The sequence below is a fragment of the Bombyx mori genome, chromosome 25 (assembly GCF_030269925.1).
Source record: "Bombyx mori chromosome 25, ASM3026992v2".
In the NCBI taxonomy this organism is placed as follows: Eukaryota; Metazoa; Arthropoda; class Insecta; order Lepidoptera; family Bombycidae; genus Bombyx; species Bombyx mori.
The window spans coordinates 397,355-421,907 of NC_085131.1; the positions used below are offsets into that span (position 1 = coordinate 397,355).

Below are 24,553 nucleotides of genomic sequence, written 5' to 3' on the forward strand. Positions count from 1 at the left end.
TTCACGCCGGGTTAATTTCGGGCTTATGAAAAAATTAGACAGTACATTTTTAACATTTATCCGAACTATAAAAAACAATTTGCAAAAAGTAAAATGGATTGAATTAGAGAATCTTTTATCACGTTTAACCGTGTTGCTGCTTGAAAGTCTCTGAACGTGTCCTGAAAAAAATATAGCATTAATAATAACTGAAGATAAAATAAGTATGATGTTCGCAGAGTATATCAGGTAAACACTGTCGTGCCAAATTTAAATCATGATATCTTGGTACCTGACTTGGTCATCCACGCTATCGCAGAACTCAACCATTGTCTTGAACTCATCAGACAGAGCGGACAGGCTGTAGACGTTGGGCTCTTTAATGAGTTGATACATTAACTCTGTTTGATTGATCGGTGGCCACTGAGGATCATCAGACTCTGTGCATGTCGGATTGCTGGAATAGAGTACCATATGAGTTAACAGTCAGCGAGCGTATACTTTGTATTAAAAAACGGTACTGACTTGCATTTTACGTAGTTACTGAACAGTGTGGACATCCAGTCCCTCATGTGATCATCCCTAGTCTGAGGAGGAATCGATACGTGATCGCGGAGAAATGTGGTGGTGCGAAACACGTACGTCAGATCCTCGACATGACCTGTACCGTTGTAACTTAACCAGTTAGATCTCTTTATAATGCTGATGTCACCCTGATACGAAAATACGTACAGAAAAGTCGGTGCTGAATTCAGCAATGTTCTCCATTGTGCTAGTTTTATAATAGGATATTGGAACAATTGATCTGTTACACTTTTTATGAAACCATCCATAGTCACTTCACCGTCAAAATATCTTTTCGCTACTAATTCTGCTTTAGCCAAAGCTTCTTCTGTCGATAACTCGTAAGCTAATCTCGGTGATAATATAGCAGCCGGATTAGTTTTGTAACGAGTTAACGCATCCATAATGGTTAAAAGCCACCTGAATGTTTCTCCTTCATTCTGATTGAAACCCATTAGTAAGGGAATATCCTTACCCCGACCCTCTGCTATGAGAACTATGGGGTCGTCATCAATAATCCTCGTATAGTTATGACCTTCAATTTCCACTACCGGCACGAACGAGGCTATACCTGAATTGTATTGCACCACGTCATTGGCCTTCATGATGTCTTCTAAAGGTAGTTCAATTAAAATCTGATGAATTTCATCAGGATCAGTAGAGTTAACACCCAATTGTCCGAGGAAAAAATCGGCGACATATTTGGCGTATACCGCAGAGGTGCTGTAGAAGCTTGGAAAAGCTGTACCACTCATTATTATGGCTCTGAAAATGAATTATCTAATAATAGATGTGAACAAATTCTTATTTTATACAATACCACTGAGACCTTGGCCTCCCATGTCTCAAGGTGGCAACTAAACTGTGATGTCTATGACTTCAACTACCTACTTAACACCAGATGACCCGTGAAATCTTCCCCTATTTATGAGTTAAAACGAACTGTGTCAAGTTGACCATTCTCCCGTGTGTTTTGCAATACTATGAATTAACTTTTTTTCGTCAGTGTGCCATCTCATAGGTTTTTATTTCTAGAGAATACTTAACATCTTATGAACTATCCCTTTTTTTCTCTTCGGGCCAGGGGCCGAAACCTTCTACGAGGTCCCCGTGCCTAGGTGGCGGACGCGGTATGTGGGACTGGTCCGCGACTGCGAACCGCGGACCCAAGGATATTTTTAGGGTCATACCACACTAAACGACACCCCTGCACTCTTACACTCGACGTCCGATCTCCGCCCGAGATCAGAACCCGGTCAGAGTAGGAGGGTTCTCGAGGTCAACACTACAACCAAATTCGCGACGCCACCCCGAGGACGCCCGGGCGATGCCACTGGTGTTCCGGGCCTGCCTGCCAGGTCGGAACGCGATGCACCGCTGACTGGGTTGCTATTTCATAGTATGTTCGGCGACGACAGCGACGACGGTAATGCAGATCGCAGCTGAAGACGCGCCGTCCCATCCTCCTGGTGCCAACGCGCTAGAGTGACGGTAGCGTGCGGCGCAGCCTCGAGCCCCTCAGGTCGCCCCGTGACCATCACAGTGACAAGACCGCCTCCACAGTGATAAACTATCCCTAACTTAATAAGCGGCCCTATAAGGCGACTTCCGTTGGAAACATCTCTTATATTTTTGCGCATAAAGAAACTTAAAACTTCCTTTTTTTAATGATAAGTACGCAAACTTGACACAGCTTAGGACATTTTGTGAAGACGTCGTGGCCTAAAGGATAAGACGCCCAGTGCATTCGTGTCGGGCGATGCAATGGTGTTCGAATGCCGCAGACAGGTAACAATTTCTCTAATGAAATACGTACTTAAAAATTTTTCACGATTGACTTCCACTGTGAAGGAATAACATCATGTAATAAAAATTAAACTCGCAAAATTATAATTTGCGTAATTACTGGTGGTAGGACGTCTTGTGAGTCCGCACGGGTAGGTACCACCACCCTGTCTATTTTTGCCGTAAAGCAGTAATGCGTTTCGGTTTGAAGGGTGATACTGTTAAAACTGAGACCTTAGTACAAGTCGTGTCTCGAGGTGGTTGGCGGCGTTTACTTTGTAGATGTCTATGGGCTCCGGTAACCACTTAACACCAGGTGGGCCGTGAGCTTTTGTATCAGCAGGTGGGCGTTTGTATCGCCTCTCTTATTGCGCTAACAGGGTTCCGTCTTCATGGAAGACCGCCCACGTCCACCCTATCCCCAAGAAGGGCGACCGGTCGGACCCATCGAGCTATAGGCCTATCGCGATAAATTCCTTGCTTTCCAAGGTGGAGCGAATAATTAATATACAACTCCTGAAGTATCTGGAGGATCGCCAGCTGATCAGTGACCGACAGTACGGTTTCCGTCACGGTCGCTCAGCTGGCGATCTTCTTGTATACCTTACTCACAGGTGGGCTGAAGCCTTGGAGAGCAAGGGCGAGGCTCTTGCTGTGAGCCTTGATATCGTGAAGGCCTTCGACAGGGTCTGGCATAGGGCACTTCTGTCGAAGTTACCATCTTACGGAATCCCCGAGGGTCTCTGCAAGTGGATCGCTAGCTTTTTGGATGGGCGGAGCATCACGGTCGTTGTAGACGGTGACTGTTCTGATACCATGACCATTAACGCTGGCGTTCCACAAGGTTCGGTGCTCTCCCCCACGCTTTTCATCCTGTATATCAATGACATGCTGTCTATTGATGGCATGCATTGCTATGCGGATGACAGTACGGGGGATGCGCGATATATCGGCCATCAGAGTCTCTCTCGGAGCGTGGTGCAAGAGAGACGATTAAAACTTGTGTCTGAAGTGGAGAACTCTCTGGGGCGAGTCTTCAAATGGGGTGAATTGAACTTGGTTCAATTCAACCCGTTAAAGACACAAGTTTGCGCGTTCACTGCGAAGAAGGACCCCTTTGTCATGGCGCCGCAATTCCAAGGAGTATCCCTGCAACCTTCCGAGAGTATTGGGATACTTGGGGTCGACATTTCGAGCGATGTCCAGTTTCGGAGTCATTTGGAAGGCAAAGCCAAGTTGGCGTCCAAAATGCTGGGAGTCCTCAACAGAGCGAAGCGGTACTTCACGCCTGGACAAAGGCTTTTCCTTTATAAAGCACAAGTCCGGCCTCGCGTGGAGTGCTGCTCCCATCTCTGGGCCGGGGCTCCCAAATACCAGCTTCTTCCATTTGACTCCATACAGAGGAGGGCCGTTCGGATTGTCGATAATCCCATTCTCACGGATCGTTTGGAGCCTCTGGGTCTGCGGAGGGACTTCGGTTCCCTCTGTATTTTGTACCGTATGTTCCATGGGCAGTGCTCTGAGGAATTGTTCGAGATGATACCGGCATCTCGTTTTTACCATCGCACCGCCCGCCACCGGAGTAGAGTTCATCAATACTACCTGGAGCCACTGCGGTCATCCACAGTGCGTTTCCAGAGGTCTTTTTTGCCACGTACCATCCGGTTCTGGAATGACCTCCCCTCCACGGTGTTTCCCGAGCGCTATGACATTTCCTTATTCAAACGAGGCTTGTGGAGAGTATTATGCGGTAGGCAGCGGCTTGGCTCTGCCCCTGGCATTGCTGAAGTCCATGGGCGACGGTAACCACTCACCATCAGGTGGGCCGTATGCTCGTCTGCCTACAAGGGCAATAAAAAAAAATAGCTTCGTCTACCTATCAAAGCTATAAAAAAATACACAAGGAAAATAAACACGTACTTGTTGAAAAGTCCCTTAGCGGCATCAGACATCATTAAAAGATTAACCGATGCAGCCCCAGCGCTCTCTCCGAGCACTGTCACTTTATCAGGATCCCCCCCAAAGACTCGTGCGTTTCTTTGAACCCAGCGTAGCAGTGTCACCATGTCGCGCAGACCGTTGTTACCCGGAATCTTATCCGAAGCAAGGGATAAAAATCCGAAAACCGCCAATCTGTCGATAATAATTAAAGATGAATGGGTTTTTATTACTATTATTATTAATTTTTTAGATTTAATTGTTTAATTATCATAGTCAAACCTGGGCTACTTTAATGGCCGGCCTTTGATCTGATCGCTACCAAATTTCATATAATTACACTCTACGCTAATTTGAAGGTTTGCTGAAACTTTCATAGATTTCAGTTTGACCGGTTCGGGGTCAATGGGGAACATACATCCTCATCGACTTTTATATCTATAGATTAACTAATATTCAGCTGGTAAATGAGCCCGCGTCATACGAGGTCATTGACATCAACTGATTCAAAACTGTGTTACATTGTGCATTGCGTACCATACAAACGTTTCAAATATTCAACACGCTTCTATTAGGTTGTCATGCGTCTACCTACGTTTTTACGAATAAAAATAATAATACCTGTAATTAAAATTGATCACAATAACATCTTTCACCATCAATAACTCTGGTCCGTGCAAATCCCGATTGCCCGACCCTGCATTGAAGGCGCCCCCGTGGATGTTCACCAGTATGGGCAGTAAACTAACTTCGCTGAGTTCATCGGTGTTTAGTTGAGCGGTCGCGGGCACAAAGACATTGGCATAGATACAGTCTTCGCTGACGCCCTTGGCCTTGATAGTAATGCTGCCATAGATAATGTCTCTCGAAGGACAAGCTGGTCCTTCTTCGTAAGCATATAATAGATCAGTCCATGGCTCCACAGGCTCTAATTCCTAGAAGAATTTACTCAGTATAAAACTCAATTTTAAATTCTACTAGCTGACACGGCAGACTTCGTAGTGCCTCCATCGATGAATAAATTACCTGAACTTTTGTATAAAATAAACTGAAAAAAAAACAAAAGGAATCCGTCCGATGGGGGACACATCAAAGGAAAAAGAAAATTGTTATTTTTATTTAATTCCGAGCATTTTCAAATATGAATTTAAACCTTCTCTAGACTTCCACAAATAATTCAAGACCAAAATTATCCAAATCGGTCTAGCCGTTCTCGAGTTTTAGCGAGACTAACGAACAGCAAATCATTTTTATATATATATATATATAGATAGATAGATCAAAATACTTGCAGTTTTGTTCTTTTTTCCCTACACATTCGCTGGTAGCCTAAGGAGCTATTCCAGTACAGTGTACTGAAAGAGAATTTGCGGAAGGTAATTGAACAAAGGACTTAGCAGTTCAAGACTGCTGCTGCGACCATTGCGTGTGTGCACCTTTACCACATTTACAATCGGCATAAAAAATACGATTATCAATTAATCTCACAAGAGAATAAGTCCAGCGCTGTACAATATGAACAGTAACAACTTCTCACCGCTGATTAGATAAAATTAAAATTTCCAAAAGACATTTCACACAACAGGATTTCTCATATAATATTAAACGCATTTGCAAGTGACTTGTTCCTTGTCTACGATAAGGTCATGTCGAGATCGTTTATCAACGGACCAGCGACGGCTACAATTGGCTGCTATTCTCGAACGATTTGATCATAATGCTATACCTCTCAGATTTTGTCCTTAAAGCCACTGACAGCCCTATGAAAGCCATTTTACTTACTGCAAATCTCCTGGCTCCTGTGGGTGGTTTCCCGTACGGTATTCCCTGGAAGCTGTAGTATTTGGTGCTGTTTTCGGCAATCTCCACCTTCCCGCACACAGGCCCAGAGTCGATGTTCACCAACACCCCACATTGCTCATTGCAGAATACACCACAAACTGCAAATAAAAAAAAATCTTGTTTAAATTGTTAGAGCTATTATGCATAATGTATATAAAATATGTGTGCCATGCGATTGCACCTGCGCTCAGCACAAAATTATTTAACTTCGAATCACACTCTGTAAACAGGCTATTTCGAATGTAAAAAAAAACTTTTCAAATCGTAGGAATACTTAAGAGCTGCATCTGTTCAAAAATACATTAGATAAGTATTTGTAATATTTCACTCGCGGTTTCATAATAATTATAATAATAATTTATGTATAATATTTGTCTTTTAAAGGTATAGTGCATAGAAGGTTGTACATCAAGCCAAACATTCAGTTATAGTTCCCATGGAGAAATTGAATTAGGTTGTAGTTAAGTTGGAACTTTTGAAACATTCCGTATTGATACAAAATAAAAAAACAAATAATTATCATATTACATAAGCTTAACTTACCCCACCACCGGCAAGCTTAGCTTACTGGTTGGTGGCAGGGCGTCTTTTTGACTCGCACGAGTACCATCTCCCTGCCTATTTCTGCCGTGAAGCGGTAATGCGTTTCAGTTTGAAAGGCGGGGCAGCCGTTGTACAATAAAACTGAGAGTTAGAACTTATGTCTTAAGGTGCGTGACGGCGTTTAGTTTGTTGATGTCTATGACTCCGGTAACCGCTTAACACCGGGTAAACCGTGAGCTCGACCACCAATCTAAGAAACAATAAAAAAAAATGGGCAAACATTTAAGTACCATTTTGTCTGTTTATTATCAGATATTATTCCGTTTATTGTTTAGCAGATGTAAAAAAATTTAGTTAGAAGAATAATTGTTTTTTATCCATCTTTAACCCACCTGTGAATACATAACATAAAAAAAAAATATATACATACTATGAACATAATTAAAATTACTTATACGGCTTTTAATCTTGCGTTTATAATTTTCGATGTTTTGGTGGTCACTGAACGACTAAGGTTTTATTTTATTTTTATGTCTGAGGGACTATTGATGGCTCGGAGGCCTTTCCAGTTTCACCAGGACAGGTAGAGCCAGGAGGGGTAGGATTTGCTAACAGCTACCCGAGCGCCTCCAAAGGCGACCTAACAACTCAAGAGTAACTGCTTCGCGAATGAATCTACTACCGGAACGGAATCGCGACCCGCTGAGAAGATCCGGCGAGAAACTCAGCGGGCTGATGCTTAGGTTAGGTTGCACGTCGAACTTTTTGCCGAGTTCGACGAGTACGGTTAGCGGAATCCCTAAGCCTGCTCCTAGTGTTAGAGCTAAAGGGGTCTAATGCAATGGTTATTGCATCTGATGGATCCGTAAGGACGTGACGACTATGGTGTCATTCGTCGAAATATGTGAAAATTGTGCTAATATAGGAATATAGACGATAATAGGCAATATTCCTGCCAACTACCGTATATTTTAATGTAAAACCGCGATACTAATCTATAATTATGTCTGCAATTGAATAAATGTTGAGATATTATTCACTACTAAATTTAATCGAACTCACCGACGAAAAGCAGACCAAGTAAAGCCGTGGTGTAGTGGCTCATTGTGGTACTGATATGAACTACAGTGTAACTCACGTCGTTATGACTTTATAAATGCAATTATGTGTACAGTAGATCAATGTGTGTAGGGTTGACAATTAGTTTATATCTTAACTCATGATCGATGATTAAAATGTAGTAGAATATTAGTTATGTTTGTATTATGTTTTTTAGGTGAACGGGTTTCTCGCCTACCTTGTGTTAAGTGATTACTGGAGCCCGTAGATATCACAATATAAACGTCACTACCAATCTTGAGGCTTGAAGTAGGTGAGTTCTCAACTTAGTCGTCGAGGCCTAAAGGATAAGACGTCCGGTGCATTCGTATCGTGCGATGCACCGGTGTTCGAATCCCGCAGGCGGGTACCAATTTTTCTAATGAAATACGTACTTAACAAATGTTCACGATTGACTTCCACGGTGAAGGAATAACATCGTGTAATAAAAATCAAACCCGCGAAATTATAATTTGTGTAATTACTGGTGGTAGGACCTCTTATGAGTCCGCACGGGTAGGTACCACCGCCCCGCCTATTTCTGCCGTGAAGCAGTAATGCGTTTCGGTTTGAAGGGTGGGGCAGCCGTTGTGGCTATACTGAGACCTTAGAACTATATCTCAAGGTGTGTGGCGCATTTACGTTGTAGATGTCTATGGGCTCCAGTAACCACTTAACACCAGGTGGGCTGTGAGCTCGTCCACACATCTAAGCAATAAAAAAATAAAAAAAAAACTTAATAGTAATTATTCACGATCAGATATACCAACACCGCATCGGAAAAAGTTAGCGCCCCTGACTGTCGCGTCGCAGATCGTGGGTTTGATTCCCACATCGGGCGCACTTTGTGTGATAAACATATTTGTTTGCTCTTTGTCTGGGTGTTTATTATCTATATATCTACTAGCTGGCCCGGCAAACGATGTTTTGTCATATAAATTATTTCTAGGAAAGATAAATAACCTAGATACCGACTGCAGCACCATTTGCCGGGCTGATTTGTAAATCTAAACCATTCTCGAATCCACCTGAAGGTACACAGAAAATTTCATTAAAATCGGTCCAGCCGTTTAGGTGTTTTTTTTTAGTTTTAGTAACTATACTGAAACCTTAGAACTTATATCTCAAGGAGGGTGGCGCATTTACGTTGTAGATGTCTATGGGCTCCAGTAACCACTTAACACCAGGTGGGCCGTGAGCTCGTCCTACCATCAAAGCAATTTTTTTTTTTTTAAACCGTCTACCGACACAACGATTGGAACAATGATGATTGAATCAACATGCCACATGGCGGTAGTCTCGTGGGTCAGGTCTAAATATTTTATTAATTTGTCCTTTTCTGCCTTCACGAGGTTCTCGTCATGAGGAATGGAATGGAATGGAATGGAATCAACCAACACTGCTCGACGCGCAGATCGATCTATTATCACAATATCAGGTTATATACCTATCCGTGATAATAGATCGGTCCCAGTAGAGCGTAACATTACTATTATCAAGAACTGGTTGAGGTTGGTATTGGTAATAAGGTACAGCAGAATCAAGAAAACCATATTTCAGAGAAAGTTGTTGATTGAATTATTTTATTATTATTCAAATCAAATCAAATCAAAAAAATTTTATTCAACATAAATGAAAGTACATACTTGTTGAACGTCAAAAGAACTACCGCCAATTCACAAGAACTAGCCTCCGTCCTGAGAAGAATTGGCAAGAAACTCAGCGGGTATGTCTTTTTTTTTACACATAAAATTATTATTTATTTATTTTTTAATATTAGATTTTTTTTAAATATGAATTTTTTACACTGAGTATTATTATTACACGTGAAAAAAACACTGCTGCTTTCTGGTGTGTCGATTTAGCCGCAAGAAACAAAATGCTTTTGCCCTGGGTCAGACAATTCATTATCGTGATATAGGTTTGTCAATATAAATAAAATAATTTTCATACCACAAAAATTCAGTGATTCATAAAATATACAGAACACGCTATAATCGTTAATTAAGACTTGTTATAGTTATTATTGTTATAACAAGTCTTAATGTCGAATTAAGTACTGAAGCTTAGTTATGAGCGGCTCATTAAGACAATGCAGATTATTAACTCTCTCAACCCTCCGGTTAAACATTACATTTTATTTATTGGTGTGTAAACGCAGTATATAGTGTTGGTAAGAGCGTTTATCGATTATAATTATATTAAATATTTCATCAGCAAAATGAAGATCATAAGCACACGTATCAGGAAGAACTTCGTGTCCATTGTTATATATTATTTCAATTTTTTTTTTTTATTATTATTATTGTGATTTTTGGAATCGATATTTCGACCGTTTCACGGCAATAGAGTCATATGGTAGGTAACACCAAGCCCTCTTATAAAACCTTAGGAGTCTTGAATCAAGTAAAGTAGTACGTCACGCCTGAACCATGGCTTATACTGTACAAAACACAAGTCGCATCTGTTCGTGGAGTCCTTCTCGCAACTCTGCCAAAGCTCTCAAAATACTAGCTACTTCCTTGACTCCTTTTGACTCCTTACAAAAGAGAGCTACTCTAGTTGTTAAAAATCTCTAATTCATGCAACGCTTGCAACCTCTGGGTCTAGGTTCTCTCTGTATCTTTTACCATGTTTCATTGGAAGCGCTGAGGAATTGTTTGAGATTATTCTGTCATTTCTGCGCTGTCGTGCGTTCTACGCTTCTAAGATTCTCGGTTATTCGATATTTCAATGTATCGACATGACGTTCGTAAAACGACTTTTGTATTGCAGCAGGAGGCATTAATTTTACATTCGCTCAGGTACTGTCGGTATTCATGAATCTATAAATACGTGAAGCAAAAACTTTGTATCCCTTTTTACGAAAATTGCGCGGACGGAGGAGTATGAAATTTTCCACACTTATAGAGAATATAGAGAAGAAGTGCTCAATGCTAATATTTTTTTAAATAATTCATAAAAGATACATTAAATCAACAAAGAAAACATTACATACACTACATACCGTGTATTTGACGCACACTCGCATGCATACTATTTATTGTCAAACTTTTGTTCTTGACGTCTGTTGTCAAATTGAGAATAGATTATAAGTAATTAAATATTGTTTGTCTTTGTTAATATTTTTTATATTGTAGTCTTGGCGAAATTTGTAATTATAGAAGTATAAAATACAATCATAATAGTGTACAAACTTACAATTCCAATTAATTATAGTCGAATTTCGACTACTACGGGACCTCTAGTAACAGTAACTGCCTCTGCCTTCCTTGCCTAAAATCGATGAAAAGCTTTCTGGTCCGAATGGTTGAATAGCGCGGATCATCAACTCACACGTTGGTTTCTGGGTCGGGCATGTGGGAGTCCTATTCCCGTCGAAATTTTACTTGAAAAGCGGCGAGAAAATAATCTGTCTGCCGAACTAAAAAGACTGAAGAATTTGGTCACGTTGCCAATGCCACTTGTATATATAACAAATAAGGAAGTTGAAGCAGTCCACATTTGTTTTGAATTAATCGCACATGTGATGAAACGAGTGTTAGGTACGTCTGCAATGTATAACTTACGTTTTACAGAAACACAGTCTGGGTGTTTTTTAAATATAATTTATACTAGATGATCCGGTGAACATCGTATCATCTACATATATTTTGTATAGAATGTGGTCAAAACTTAAAATAATTTTTTTATCTACATTATTAAATGCAACACAGCTATACACTTAATCAATTTATAGTTTTCTGATGCTCTATATATATTTTTTGCGTAAATTTATAAAGATGGTTGTGGTTCTCCGACTTGCGAACGCGACACGCCACGTATGTATAATTACACATAGGCGAAACAGAGAAACTCCTAGTTGATTCCGTAAAACCTGCAACGGCTGGTCTTGCGATTTATTTATGATCATCGTAAAGGCCAGCCACACGGGAAACTGTAGACGCTTAAAATCTAATACCAAATCTGTTGGAATCATCGGTATACACGGGATCAAGACATCCTGTTCTTTGTATTTTCCCTTGATGATCTTGACCTCGATGACGTTTTTTATTAGCTTTTTCACAGCCAGTCGAGGTTGATTAATGTTACGCGGTATATGTTTAGGGCAATCTTAAACATAAAATTTTATATGATCGTTTTTAAATTTGGGAACACACTAATAAGTACAGACAGTTACAGTTACAATAAAATTCTGGTCGTACATGCACGTGTTGTACATCAAAAAATTAAAATCCTTCGCTCTTCGAGAAAAGTTTTTATTATATTTTTATAATAGTGGTGTGAGTTTCAATATATTTTTGAGATATCCAATACATTTAAGAATTTGAAATACTCCATTTTTATAATAATATTTGATGTCCATCTTGGGCCCAGCACACTATGGAGAGTGGGCATTTCCATTTGATTGGTTATTGTACACTGTTTTGTAACAACAACTTTAACTAATGCGCGTAAGGTTGAATTTGCAAAATACATGTTTATAGTATAAGTATAACTATGTAGATATAATTGGTGTGTTTGGGGACAGTTTCGAGTGCTACTTTTGTATGAGACTGTGCATCTTGGGTTTTTATATATCAATGTCTGATCAATGTTATAAAACAACAAATTTGCTAAGAATTATTTAATAGGCGTTCTTTATTTTAATTCCTAAACAATGAAGTCAGACAGTCCTTTCCTGAAATTAGTTATTATAAATATATAAAACAAATACAATTAAGCATTTCACGCTGATTTGGGCAAAGGGGAACTTATTTTTTCTCTAATTTTGATGATTGTTACTGGTTATAAATAACTACGCAGCAAACACTACTTAAAAATAAGTATCTAAAGGCTTCGTCAAACAGAACGCGTAATTAGCGCGCGACAGAGCGCTAAACTAACGCCGCGCTATAACGCCGAGATTTGTTGTACTACTACGGTATGTTACCATAGTAGTACAACACATCTCCGCGTCATAGCGTAGCGCTCTGACGCGTGGTAATTACGCGTTCTGTTTGACAAAGCCTTAACTGCACACCGTCCGGAGCGGAACACCAGCATTCTTCGAATCAAAATATTGAACTATTATATTTTCTATAATATTTTTATAGCTTTCAAATACAAATTAGCATATACGGTCCATCTAATGAGGCCTGGTCGCCGTCGTTCATGGACATCTGCAATGCCAAAGTATATTAGACAGAACCACGCCGTTGCCTTAACAAAATAATTATACTGTTTCTTTGTATTGCTCCTGAAGGATCTCTGTTTGCGTCCTGTAACAACGGATACGATGTATAATAACATAACTCGTATCTAGGGAACATTAGACAACAAACATGAATCCAATTACCTGACTTGGTCGTCGACGCTGTCGACAAACTCCACCATTTCCATCAACTCGTCGGATAGAGTGGACATATTGTAAACATGAGGCTCTCGAATGACTTGATACATCAACTCTTTCATATCGGTGGGGGGCCACCGAGGATCATCGAGCTCAGTGCATGTCGGGTTACTGAAACAAAACTTCAAACGTGAGTCCACGATCAGGTGAACCAAGCCAAGAACCATCGTGCATTTTGTATGAAAGAACAATACTGACTTGCATTTTACGTAGTTACTGAACAAAGTGGACATCCAATCCCTCATGTGATCATCCCTAGTCTGAGGAGGAATCGACACGTGATCGCGAAGAAATGTAGTGGTGCGAAACACGTACGTCAGATCCTCGACGTGGGCCGTTCCTTTGTAACTTAACCAGTTGGCTCTCTTTACACTGCTAAAATCACTCTCATACGAAAATAGGTAGAAATACGTCGGCGCTGATCTCAACAATACTCTCCATTGTGCCAGTTTTATCATAGAATATTGAAATAGAATATCCGTCATACTTTTTGCTAACCCATCCAATGTGGGTTCACCATCAAAATATCTTTTTCCCACAAACCTTCCTTTCGCGAAAGCTTCCTCAGAAGGCAATGCGTACGCTAGTCTTAGTCCTAATATGATTGCAGGATTACTTTTATAACGATTCACAACATCCAAAATCATTATAATCCATTTGGCAAATTCTCCTTCATCGCGATTGAAACCCATTAGTAGTGGAATATCTTTTGCTCGACCTTGTGCGATGAGAGCTATGGGGTCATCGTCAATAATTCTGGTATATTCGTGATCCTCTATCTCAACGACCGGTGCGAACGAGGTGGGACCTGTTTTATATTGCACAACATCATTGGCTCTCATTATATCTTCTAAAGGTAGTTCAGTCAGTGTCTTATGAATTTCATCAGGATCAGTACAATTCAAACCCAGTTCTTGGAGGAACATTTCGGCGATCATTTTAGCGTATATTGGAGATGCAGTGTAGAAATTTGCCATAGCGGAGCCACTCATTATTATACCTCTGAAAACATAGAGAACATATTTTTAGATGTGCACGAACGGTAATTTACTTCACGCTATTGGGACTTTTCCCCTTCATAGGTAGATTGAGGTTATGTATATTTAAGCGTTAGACATGCAACTACCCCAACGACAAATTACCATAATGCAGCCAGCACAAGGAAGTTTCTTTAACCCTTATGCTTGCATCTGCAAACTGCTGTTAAGATGATATTATCGATGCAAGTGCAGCAATTTCCTTTAGCTTCCCGACTTGATTTTCTATTTATTTTTAATATGTAATTAAATATTTTCAGACAAACAGAACAAAACCGCTCGCCTACGAGCATAACTCACCTGGAAAGCTAGAGCTTTAGAAAATAATTTCTTTATTTTAGAAAATACCAACAAAATTACTTGTTTACTACAACAAGATGAAAATAATACTATCTTCGGCTTTCGCGAGTCATAACCATAACTACATTCACGGTTTAATCGAAACAAATATGAGGACTAAAGTATTCGAAACGTCAATAATAATATAAAGACTATTGTCATACTCGTAAATGCGAAACTAAACCATAAAACTAGTTTCCATTAATATACAAAAAATGAATACTTCTCGAAAAGTCCTCTAGCGGCTTGGGATAACATTAAAAGGTGAACCGATGCTGCTCCAGAACTTTCTCCAAGCAATGTCACTCGTCTAGGATCCCCTCCAAAGGCGCGCGCGTTTCTCTGAACCCACTGTAACAGTGTGACCATGTCGCGCAGACTGTTGTTACCTGGGATCTTGCCAGAGGCAAGAGACAAGTATCCAAATACTGCCAACCTAATATTCAAAATATATTGTCAATTTGAATACGATATCAAACCAAATGATCATTATTTTAATAATGAATAGTTTTAAATTACCTGAAGTTAAAATTAATTACAATGACATTTTTCACCATTAATAATTCTGGTCCATGCAAATCTCTATTTCCAGACCCAGTATTGAATGTACCTCCGTGAATGTTCACCAGTATAGGCAGTAGGTCGTCCTTAAGACAATCACAGTCCAAACATGCAGTGGCCGGTACAAAGACGTTAACATAGATACAGTCTTCACTCATGCCTTTAGGTTTCACGGTGATGCTGCCGTAGACAAGGTCTCTTGATGGACAAGCCGGTCCTTCCTCGTAAGCATAAAATGGATCACTCCACGACTCAATAGGTTCTAGTTCCTAAAAGGCTTAAGATATTTAACTATTTATTTTAAAATTTTTCACTATCCGTCCTTGTTCACTTTCGTTTATATTTAGTTCTAGCATATTTTGACCCACTCATCCCTATATTAGGGTATTAGGGTCGGCTTACGGCGTTTTCTTACCATCTCAACAAAGGTCACTGACGACTTGAGAATAAAAGCAAAGCAAAAAGATAAAATATTGAGTTGAATTAAAAACAATATTTTAATGATTTTCAGCGTTAATTAATTAATCTATGAATTATTATTGTTTTATGAAAAACTAGCGGCCCGCTCCGGCTCCGCTCGGGTCTTTAACAAAAATTTCAACAATATTTGACGTTACTTAATTTTTTTAAATAAATGAACACTTATTGCGGCATAACTATAATAGTTAGACATGTGCCATCGCGACACTTTTTGTAAATAATAATGTGTTCTACAAAGTCGTAGTTCATTATTTTATTCTATCGTCAATAGTTTTCGCAGGGCACGCGGTCTAAAGAATATTTTAGGTATTTTTTTACACCTTGGATTACATTAATTATTGGAGTTTTAGTAAGGAACCCTAATTTTTTGCAAAAAAAGATTATAGCCTATGTCACTTGGGAATAGTGTAGCTTCCAAACAGTGAAAGAATTTTTCAAATCGGTTCAGTAGTTTCGGAGCCTATTCACAAACAAACAAATCTTTCCTCTTTATAATATTAGTTATTATATGAAAAATAAAAATAAACTAACCGCAAATCTCTTGGATCCTACCGGTGGTTTCGCATACGGAATACCTTGAAAGCTGTAGTATTTCGTATTGTTCTCTGCAGTTTCTTCTCTCCCGCACACTGGTCCTGAGTCGATATTCACTGGAACCTCACATTCTGTGATGCAGAACTCTCCATATACTGCTGTTATAACTAAAAAAATCTTGTGGTTAATTTTTATTTGTGTGTTACGCTCTACACTACATATGTATAATAAATACATTCTAACCCAGAAACTTGTTTTTATAAACAGCAAAAATAAAAAGATAAATGTCTGCTGCTGCACGGTCGTCACGGAAAAACTGCGGAATATGTTAATTACGATCAAGTTTTTTAGTTTAACTTCGGGAGACACTTCGTCATTTTCTAACAAAATATCACGATATCTTCATTGAATATAAAATTTAAATACAACTCACATTTGCAGATGTGTTTGATAGACGGCGTGAATAGTTTTCTGATGGCGTTATATTGCATAGTTTAATATAAAAATGCATTTTCAAGCGATCACATAGGTACATAATATGAATTCCAGGCACAATTAGATTTACATACAGATGTCTCTAAATCCATATTGTGTTTAATGTCCGTCACTCTGCCTATTTCTGCTGTGAAGCATTAGTGAGTCCCGGTTTGAAAGATGGGATAGCTATTATACTATAAAATAAGATTTTGAACTCATGGTGGGTATATGGCGGTATTCACGTAGTAAAGACACTATGAGCCGTTAACCACAATGTAGTGTTGTATGTGGTCATTGACGCCCGAAAAAGGGTGAACTTCAGTTGGAGATTCTGTGTATTTAATGGTGCTTGCGTTTTCGTAGTAGAGAATTTCCGAAATATTCTCGTTCGTTTTTGGCACCAGAAACAGCCGTTTTGTGGCATATTTTTTTTTTTCTTGAGGTCAACTAGTTTTCCTTGGAGCGTCAAAAAGTAATTGAGATTTGAGGAATGAGAAAAATAAATGAAATAAAAAAAAAGAAATACTTACCTATAAAAACAAGAGTAATTGATGCGACAGTGCAGTGCATTGTGGACCGACGTACTACAACCGATAACACAACTCATTCTTTTATACTTGTGGTGCGAATATTATATACGCATGCGTTTATCCAAAAAGCGCAGAACAGCTGAAGCCAAGAGCGTGAGGTCCCAGGATCAAGATTTAGGAACACCCGACGCATATTTTTTTTTATTGCTTAGATGGCTGGACGAGCTCAATACTCACCTGGTGTTAAGTGGTTACTTGAGCCCATAGACATTTACAACGTAAATGCGCCACCCCCCTTGAGATATAAGTTCTAAGGTCTCAGTATAGTTACAACGGCTGCCCCACCCTTCAAGCCGAAACACATTACTGCTTCACGGCAGAAATAGGTGGGTTGGTGGTACCTATCCTTGCAGACTCATAAGACGTCCTACCACCAGTTATTACCACCAAATTATAATGTTCCCGTCGTAATTACTGATGGTAGTGCGTCTTGTGAGCCCGTACGGATGGGTACCACCACCCTGTCTATTTCTTGGGTTTATTTTAACTAACTGATTTGTCTTCCTCGTTTTCTCTATGTAATTGAAACTTGTATCCTAATATCTGCAGACCACAAACGGATTGATGCATTCGAAATGTCGTGTTGGAGGAAAAAGCTTCAAATCCCATGGACTCAATAATAGACCAACGCATCTATGGTATACTCGCGATTCTTAAAATCACAACTGTTGCTTACTCGCAAAGTATAAGGAAATTTGACCACATCCATACTACTCTTGATTCAACTTTCTACGATTATCCCTGAGCAGCCGAAGATAGGACGAGATGGTTTTTTTATTTTATTGCTTAGATGGTTGGACGAGCTCACAGCCCACCTGGTGTTAAGTGGTTGCTAGAGCCCATAGACAACTACAACGTAAATGCGCCACCCACCTTGAGATATCAGTTGTAAGGTCTCAGTATAGTTACAACGGCTGGCCCCACCCTTCAAACCGAAACGCATTACTGCTTCACGGCAGAAATAGGCAGGGCGGTGGTACCTACCCGCGCGGACTCACAAGATGTCCTACCAACAGTAAAAATTCTCCCAGAGCAGCCGAAGATAAGACGAGATGGTACAACATCGTGAGGACGAAAGTCATGGCTGGAAGTGGGAACGACCGACAGACATGTGGAGCTCGATTGGAGGAGGCGTTAGTTGATTATTGTCGAGAACCAAAGAAAGAAACAAATCTGCCCAAGAATCTGTACGAAAACGATTGTTGCAGTATGTCCTCCTCCTCCTCGCGTCGTTTTCTCACTGCCGAGGGTCGTGACCATCATATTTCGACAGGATTTTACTCCTTGTAATGTCCCTCCAGCGCCTCCGATCATTGGACACATGAAAGGAATTACACTATGTAAGTTTGGATTGTTGACTCTACAAATATGTTAATGTAAAAATTGAGTAACGAATAATGTTCAAGGTTTTCAATGCAATCCTGTTGTTATGTTTATCAGCTATTTTAAACGTTCTTTAATCTAATAAATGCAGATACCTACGTCAAGTATGAAACAATGAATTGTATAATTACAGACTGTTTTATTATAATATATAATAATATGTTGTCTGTAAAAAACGACAAAAGAAAAAACTTGCACCGAACGGCCGTCATCGCTCGGTAAACATTCGAGGACATTCTTGTTGTCGTTCTGATGGAGTTGACGTGTACAATGTGCAAATTTATTTTGAACTAGCTGTGCCCGCGACTCCGCGTGGAATAGCGACTTTGGGCAGCAGTTTTAGGACATATCTTTTGGTTTATAAGCACCGTCATTTGGGTATTTAGAAAAATCTAATTTAAAGTAATGCTTCTCTATACACGACATAGACGTATAGCCATCGGGGATCAACGCATACAGGTTGCTAGGATTGCTAACATGTGACAGAGCTACTTACTTAACCGTGTGACCGAGTTGACTGTGTGAAAAGCAGTTAACATTTATATCTACACCCACAACTTTTAGCGTCTGACCTTGGGCTTTATTTATTATCATCACGAAGCATAGGCTCGCTGGAAACGCGATCGGTAGTGAGTTGTGCTTCCTGTTCTTTTAGTGTCTCCCGAAACCGGGCAAGCTTTTGCTGTCCGAGCCCTCTGAAAGCTCAGACGGATTTCCCTATCAGTAAAGGTCTCAGACTCACGCGATAGTGTATAAGATTCACGATCGATGGACAAACTTGCGTCACGCTGTTCCTTGTTCACCCTAATTCGAGTGGTCTTTTTTTGAGAACAATGTGAACTCAACTAAGATGCGTCTGGTTTGTACGTTGGTCTTCTCTATCTTCCTGTACGGGGTGGAGACTTGGTGTCTCAGGAAAAAGGAACGCAAAAAGATTGAGGCGTTTGAAATGTATTGCTGGAGAAAGCTGCTACGCATTCCTTGGACAGCTATGAGAACCAATGTCTCCATCCTCGAAGAGCTGAAGGTCACCAAGCGCCTGCTGACTATGTGCCAGGAAAGGATCCGGAGTTTCTTTGGGCACATAATGCGATCCTCATTGCACAGCCTGGAGAAACTCACAATTCTCGGACAGATGGAGGGGAAGCGCGCTAGAGAAAGAGCGCCAGCTAGATGGGTTGACCAACTCAAGGAGGTGACTGGAGGCCAGATATGGGGAGCGGTACATATGGCGCAGAACCGGACCGAGTGGAGAAGATTGACAGTAGAGTAGAGTAGAGTAGACAGATTGAGAGTAGTAGGTCCAAGTCTGCAGTTCGCTGTAGCACGTAGGTGGGCAGGATCGACCGGTGAAACACTACCCTCTCACAGAAAATCAGCGTGAAGTGAGGGCCTCCTAGAGGCCACCGCGTTTCGACTGGTGAGTGAGAGTCCCGGCGCCCTTATCCCTCTACCTCGGGGCCCAAATAGCAACTGGCACTTTCATTATACTACACGTATCGCAACAGATTTTCTAGGGACTGTTGCGTTGCGTGTGGGAATGAGTATCAGTTGGCCCCTTCCTGTCTTTTTATTCCCTGTCCCACAATTCCTCACCCTCTGTGACCTTTCTCCTTCCCTTTCCTTCCCCACCCCTTATGCTACTTTTGACTTTTGTGATGGCGACGAGTGATACAAATAAAATACCCCAGGAGGGTACCAGTCTCTTAGAGACTGGAGAATCCCTCTCTGAGCGAGAGCGAGAGATGCTATCCTCTCGCTCTGGCTCAGGCTGCCCATCGTATTCTGGGGGGGCACATCAAGCGTCGTTTATCACAGCTGCTGGGTGCAAACTGAGCCCAATAACGAGGAAGTCCCCCTCCACTTTAGCAGTGGATTTTTCTAACATCAGGGGACTTCACTCGAACTTAAATGCCGTCCACCACCATCTCGAGACGGAAAGGCCAGATTTGCTTTTCCTGACGGAGACGCAGATTTCCTACCCAACTGACACTTCATATCTAAAGTACCCGGCCTATAGCCTGGAGCACTTTTTTGTGCCACGCGCCGGCGTGTGTGTGTACGTCAGGGAGGGAATTTGTTACCGTAGGCTCAGCAGTCTTGAAGGCAGAGACCTGTCGACCCTTTGGGTGCGCGTCGATTGTGAGGATCACATTCGCGTCTACGCGTGCCTTTACAGGTCTCATAGCGGAAATTCGGAAATTGACCGGCTCTTCGAGCACCTACAGGTGTCCACCGACAGAATACTTGAGCAGATTCCTACCGCAGAAATTGTGGTTTTGGGCGACTTTAACGGCCACCACTCTGACTGGCTTGGGTCAACACGTACTGACCATGCGGGAAGGTCTGCTCACGATTTTGCCATTGCCAATGGTCTGACGCAGATGGTACCTTCTCCCACACGTGTGCCGGATGTGGAAGACCATTCGCCTTCCTTATTGGACCTTCTGCTGACCTCTCGCCCCGAACCCATTCGGGTATGGGTCGATGCTCCTCTCGGGTCATCGGACCATTGCCTAGTTCGGAGCGTGGTGCCTCTCACCGTCTCGTCGCAACCACTTCCATCTGGTAGACGACGTGTTTGGCACTACAGGTCAGCAGACTGGGACGGGATGCGCTCTTTCTTTGCATCCTACCCATGGGGGCAGATTTGCTTCAAGTCAGAGGATCCTAGCACCTGCGCTGACTCGGTTGCCAGCGTCGTGCTGCAGGGCATGGAATTGTTTGTTCCTAGCTCAGCGGTGCCCGTCGGTGGCAGGTCTCGGCCCTGGTTTGGCGGATCCTGCCGTGACGCACATCGTCGCAAGTGGGAATGCTACCAGGCTTGGGCTAGGGCAAAGGCCGCTAAGGATGTAAACTCTGACTCACTCAAGAAGAAGTACAACTCTGCTTCCAGGTTCTTTAAGAGGCAAATTGCATTGGCAAAATCAAATTACGTTGGGAGAATTGGCGAGAGACTGGCACGCCTGCCATCTGGCTCTCGTGCGTTCTGGTCTCTCGCCAAGGCTGTCCAGGGTAATTTCTGTCGGTCGACGCTTCCACCTTTGCGCGGGGAGGATGGTTCGTTGTCCTATTCCGCAAGGGAGAAAGCCGATCTTCTTGGCTCTATCTTTGCGGAAAACTCGACTCTTGACGACAGGGGGAACACTCCTCCTACCATCCCGAGGTGTGAAACCACAATGGCGGACGTCCGCTTCACACAGTGTGCTGTGCGGAAAGCACTATTCTCCCTGGATGTCAACAAGTCGAGTGGGCCCGATGGAATATCTCCTATTGTGCTGAAGGTGTGTGCTCCAGAGCTGGCACCGGTTTTAACGCGCTTATTCAGACACTCTTATGCCCTCGGCGTTGTCCCACATTCATGGAAGACGGCTCTAGTACACCCGATCCCTAAAAAAGGCGACCGCTCAGACCCGTCCAACTACAGGCCTATCGCTATCACCTCCTTACTCTCCAAAATTATGGAATCCATAATCAACTGCCAGCTCATGGGCTACCTGGAAGAGCATCAGCTGATCAGCGACCGCCAATATAGCTTCCGCAAAGGCCGATCAGCTGGTGATCTTTTGGCTTTACTAACTCACCGTTGGGCGCAGGTGGTTGAGAGTAGGGGTGAGGCACTAGGCGTTAGTTTGGACATTGCGAAAGCCTTCGATCGGGTTTGGCATAAAGCCTTACTATCGAAGCTTCCTTCCTATGGGCTTCCTGAGAGACTTTGTAGGTGGATCGGCAGTTTCCTTGCGGAACGGAGAGTTACAGTCGTCGTAGACGGCTCATGCTCGGACCCCCGGACCGTAAATGCTGGTGTTCCCCAAGGCTGCGTGGTATCCCCGACATTGTTCATTCTGCATATCAATGATTTGTTGCATACCAGTGGCATTCATTGCTATGCGGATGACAGTACCGTGGATGCACTGTATTTCGGCCGCAGCAATATCTCTCGGGATCACGTCGATGAGTGTCGGAACAAACTTGTGTCTGAAATCGAATCATCCCTTGTGAAGATTTCCGATTGGGGGGGACTAAATCTAGTCCAGTTTAACCCTTCTAAGACTCAAGTTTGCGCGTTCACCGCTAAAAAAGCCCCCTTTGTCGCATCGCCACTCTTCGGAAACACTCACCTTTGTGCTAAGCCGAACATGGGCATTCTGGGCGTAGACATTTCGAGTGTTGTCCAGTTTGGCGGTCATTTGGAGAGCAAGGCGAAAATGGCCTCCAAAAAACTCGGAGTACTCAACAGGGCCAAACAGTATTTCAAGCCGGCTCACCGCCTTAAGCTGTATAAGGCGCAGGTGCGGCCTCACATGGAGTATTGTTGCCATCTTTGGGCCGGGGCTCCGGGTTATCAGCTATCTCCATTTGACCGAATCCAACGTAGGGCATCTCGGATTGTCGACGATCCTGAACTTGCCGATCGGCTAGATCCTTTGGCACTGCGTAGGGATCTATCTTCCCTATGCATACTTTACAGAATTTACAATGGGGAGTGTTCCGAGGAGTTGTTCAATTTAATAGAAGCCGCTGATTTTCGCAACCGATCGTCCGCACCATCTGGATGGTTGGCGTTCCTCTACAATGCGTTTTAAAAACAGCTTTCTGCCACGCACAGTAAATCTCTGGAATTCGTTGCCATCAGCGGTCTTCCCCAACAACTGCGACATTGGGTTATTCAAGAAAAGAGCATATTCTTATCTGAAGGGTAGGCAACGCATTGGCGTAAACGCTGGTGACCGTGGGCGGCGGTGAATCACTTACCATCAGGTGACCCGTCTTGCTCGTTTGCCTCTTAGTTGTTATAAAAAAAAAAAAAAAAAAACATACTGTCACGATCCTCAGCATTGAGGGAACGACCAGAAAGAAAGAAAGAAGTGAACTCAATCGAGATTCTCGCTGAGCCGAAGTTTCTCTAACACGAAACTTCGCCTGACGTTCCTGAGATGTAATGAGTATTGCCTCATGACCTGCTTCAGATTCCTGTGATCGAACTAATTTCATCCTTTTAGCATTGCTGCTGCACTGGGAGAGGTTGGATCTTTTTCGAGGCATTCTTACAATAAGTAGTACCTACTAACACAACGTTGTTTGGTAAACACGTACTTATCATAAAACTAAATTATAAATACTTACAGATTATTATACAGTTTAACTTTATTACAGTTTTTTAATTATTAATAACTATTAAGTCGTGTCAACCTAATCTTTTAACTATAGAAAAAAAAAGTGCCTATGGGTTAATTTACGGCTCGACGAAGGAGGCAGCGGCGCGGCATCGGCGCGCTCTGTATACCCGCGCGGCTGCACAGACGTAAACAATCTACAAACGCCCAGCTACGTGATTCTTTAAATTGGCATAACTTTTTTATTTATGAACCGATTGACATGAAACAAACACTAAATGTTAAGTAAAGCTTACCACAATAAATTAGTGAAAACCACATTTAAATCGGCAGAGCTGTTTCTGAGATTAGCGTGCACAAACGCACAGACAAACAGACAAACATAAACAGACGAAAATTCTAAAAATCATTTTTTTGGGTTCTATTACGTTCATACAGCCCCCTATAACAGTTTTCCTGATATATCTTCCATGTACAGACAGCGACCAGATACGATTTTATTATATTTTTTTATTATATGTATTGACTAGCGGCCCGCTTCGGCTTCGCTCGGGTCTTTAACAAAAATTTCAACGATGTTTGACGTTGTTTTATTTTTTTAAATAAAAGATCACTTATTGCGGCATAACTATAATAGTTAGATATATGCTGTCGCGACACTTTTTGTAAATAATAATGTGTTCTACAAAGTCGTAGTACATTATTTTATTCTATAATCATTAGTTTTCGTAAGGCACGCGATGTAAAGGATATTTTAGGTAATTTTTTTACACCTTGGGTTACATTATTGGAGTTTTAGTAAGGATCCCTATTTTTTTTCAAAAAAGATTATAGCCTATGTCGCTTGGGAATAGTGTAGCTTCCCAACAGTGAAAGAATTTTTCAAATCGGTTC

At 41.6% G+C, this 24,553-nt stretch overlaps 3 protein-coding genes across 6 annotated transcripts in view; 1 reads left to right on the plus strand and 2 right to left on the minus strand.

The window, feature by feature from the left end:
* Positions 1–24,553, plus strand: part of LOC101737860 (serine/threonine-protein kinase D1) — a 130,476-nt gene that overhangs the window by 12,432 nt on the left and 93,491 nt on the right. Inside the window, exon 1 of one of the 4 annotated variants that reach the window (XM_062676003.1) lies at positions 18,447–18,499. The exons of the other annotated variants lie outside the window; for them this stretch is intronic. The gene's annotated coding sequence lies outside the window, so the exon portion shown is untranslated. Of the gene's footprint in view, positions 1–18,446; positions 18,500–24,553 lie in introns of those variants that run through there. 4 annotated transcript variants of the gene reach the window in all.
* On the minus strand, positions 43–7,862 carry LOC101743778 (juvenile hormone esterase). Its single transcript, XM_004925647.5, has 7 exons — positions 7,714–7,862; positions 6,049–6,206; positions 4,888–5,201; positions 4,249–4,461; positions 505–1,308; positions 272–436; positions 43–161 (listed from the first exon to the last, which is right to left on the minus strand). The coding sequence occupies exons 1-7, from the start codon at positions 7,754–7,756 to the stop codon at positions 125–127; spliced, it is 1,734 nt and encodes a 577-aa protein (XP_004925704.2). The 5' UTR covers positions 7,757–7,862; the 3' UTR covers positions 43–124.
* Positions 9,353–17,208, minus strand: LOC101737581 (juvenile hormone esterase). Its single transcript, XM_012689986.4, has 7 exons — positions 17,100–17,208; positions 16,090–16,259; positions 15,037–15,347; positions 14,741–14,953; positions 13,340–14,143; positions 13,088–13,252; positions 9,353–13,010 (listed from the first exon to the last, which is right to left on the minus strand). Exons 1-7 carry the CDS (start codon positions 17,137–17,139, stop codon positions 12,965–12,967), a joined length of 1,749 nt encoding a protein of 582 aa, XP_012545440.1. The 5' UTR covers positions 17,140–17,208; the 3' UTR covers positions 9,353–12,964.

Excerpts from the sequence above, each read along its gene's own strand:
- LOC101743778 (XM_004925647.5), bottom strand. The coding sequence starts at position 7,756 with ATGAGCCACTACACCACGGCTTTACTTGGTCTGCTTTTCGTCG. Across the intron at positions 1,309-4,248 it reads GCTAAGGGACTTTTCAACAA|AGCCATAATAATGAGTGGTA; the intron begins GTACGTGTTTAT and ends ATTCATTTTCAG. Across the intron at positions 162-271 it reads AGCGTGGATGACCAAGTCAG|GACACGTTCAGAGACTTTCA; the intron begins GTACCAAGATAT and ends TATTTTTTTCAG.
- LOC101737581 (XM_012689986.4), bottom strand. The coding sequence starts at position 17,139 with ATGCACTGCACTGTCGCATCAATTACTCTTGTTTTTATAG. Across the intron at positions 14,954-15,036 it reads GTAATTAATTTTAACTTCAG|GTTGGCAGTATTTGGATACT; the intron begins GTAATTTAAAAC and ends TTTGAATATTAG. Across the intron at positions 13,253-13,339 it reads AGTAACTACGTAAAATGCAA|TAACCCGACATGCACTGAGC; the intron begins GTCAGTATTGTT and ends GTTTTGTTTCAG.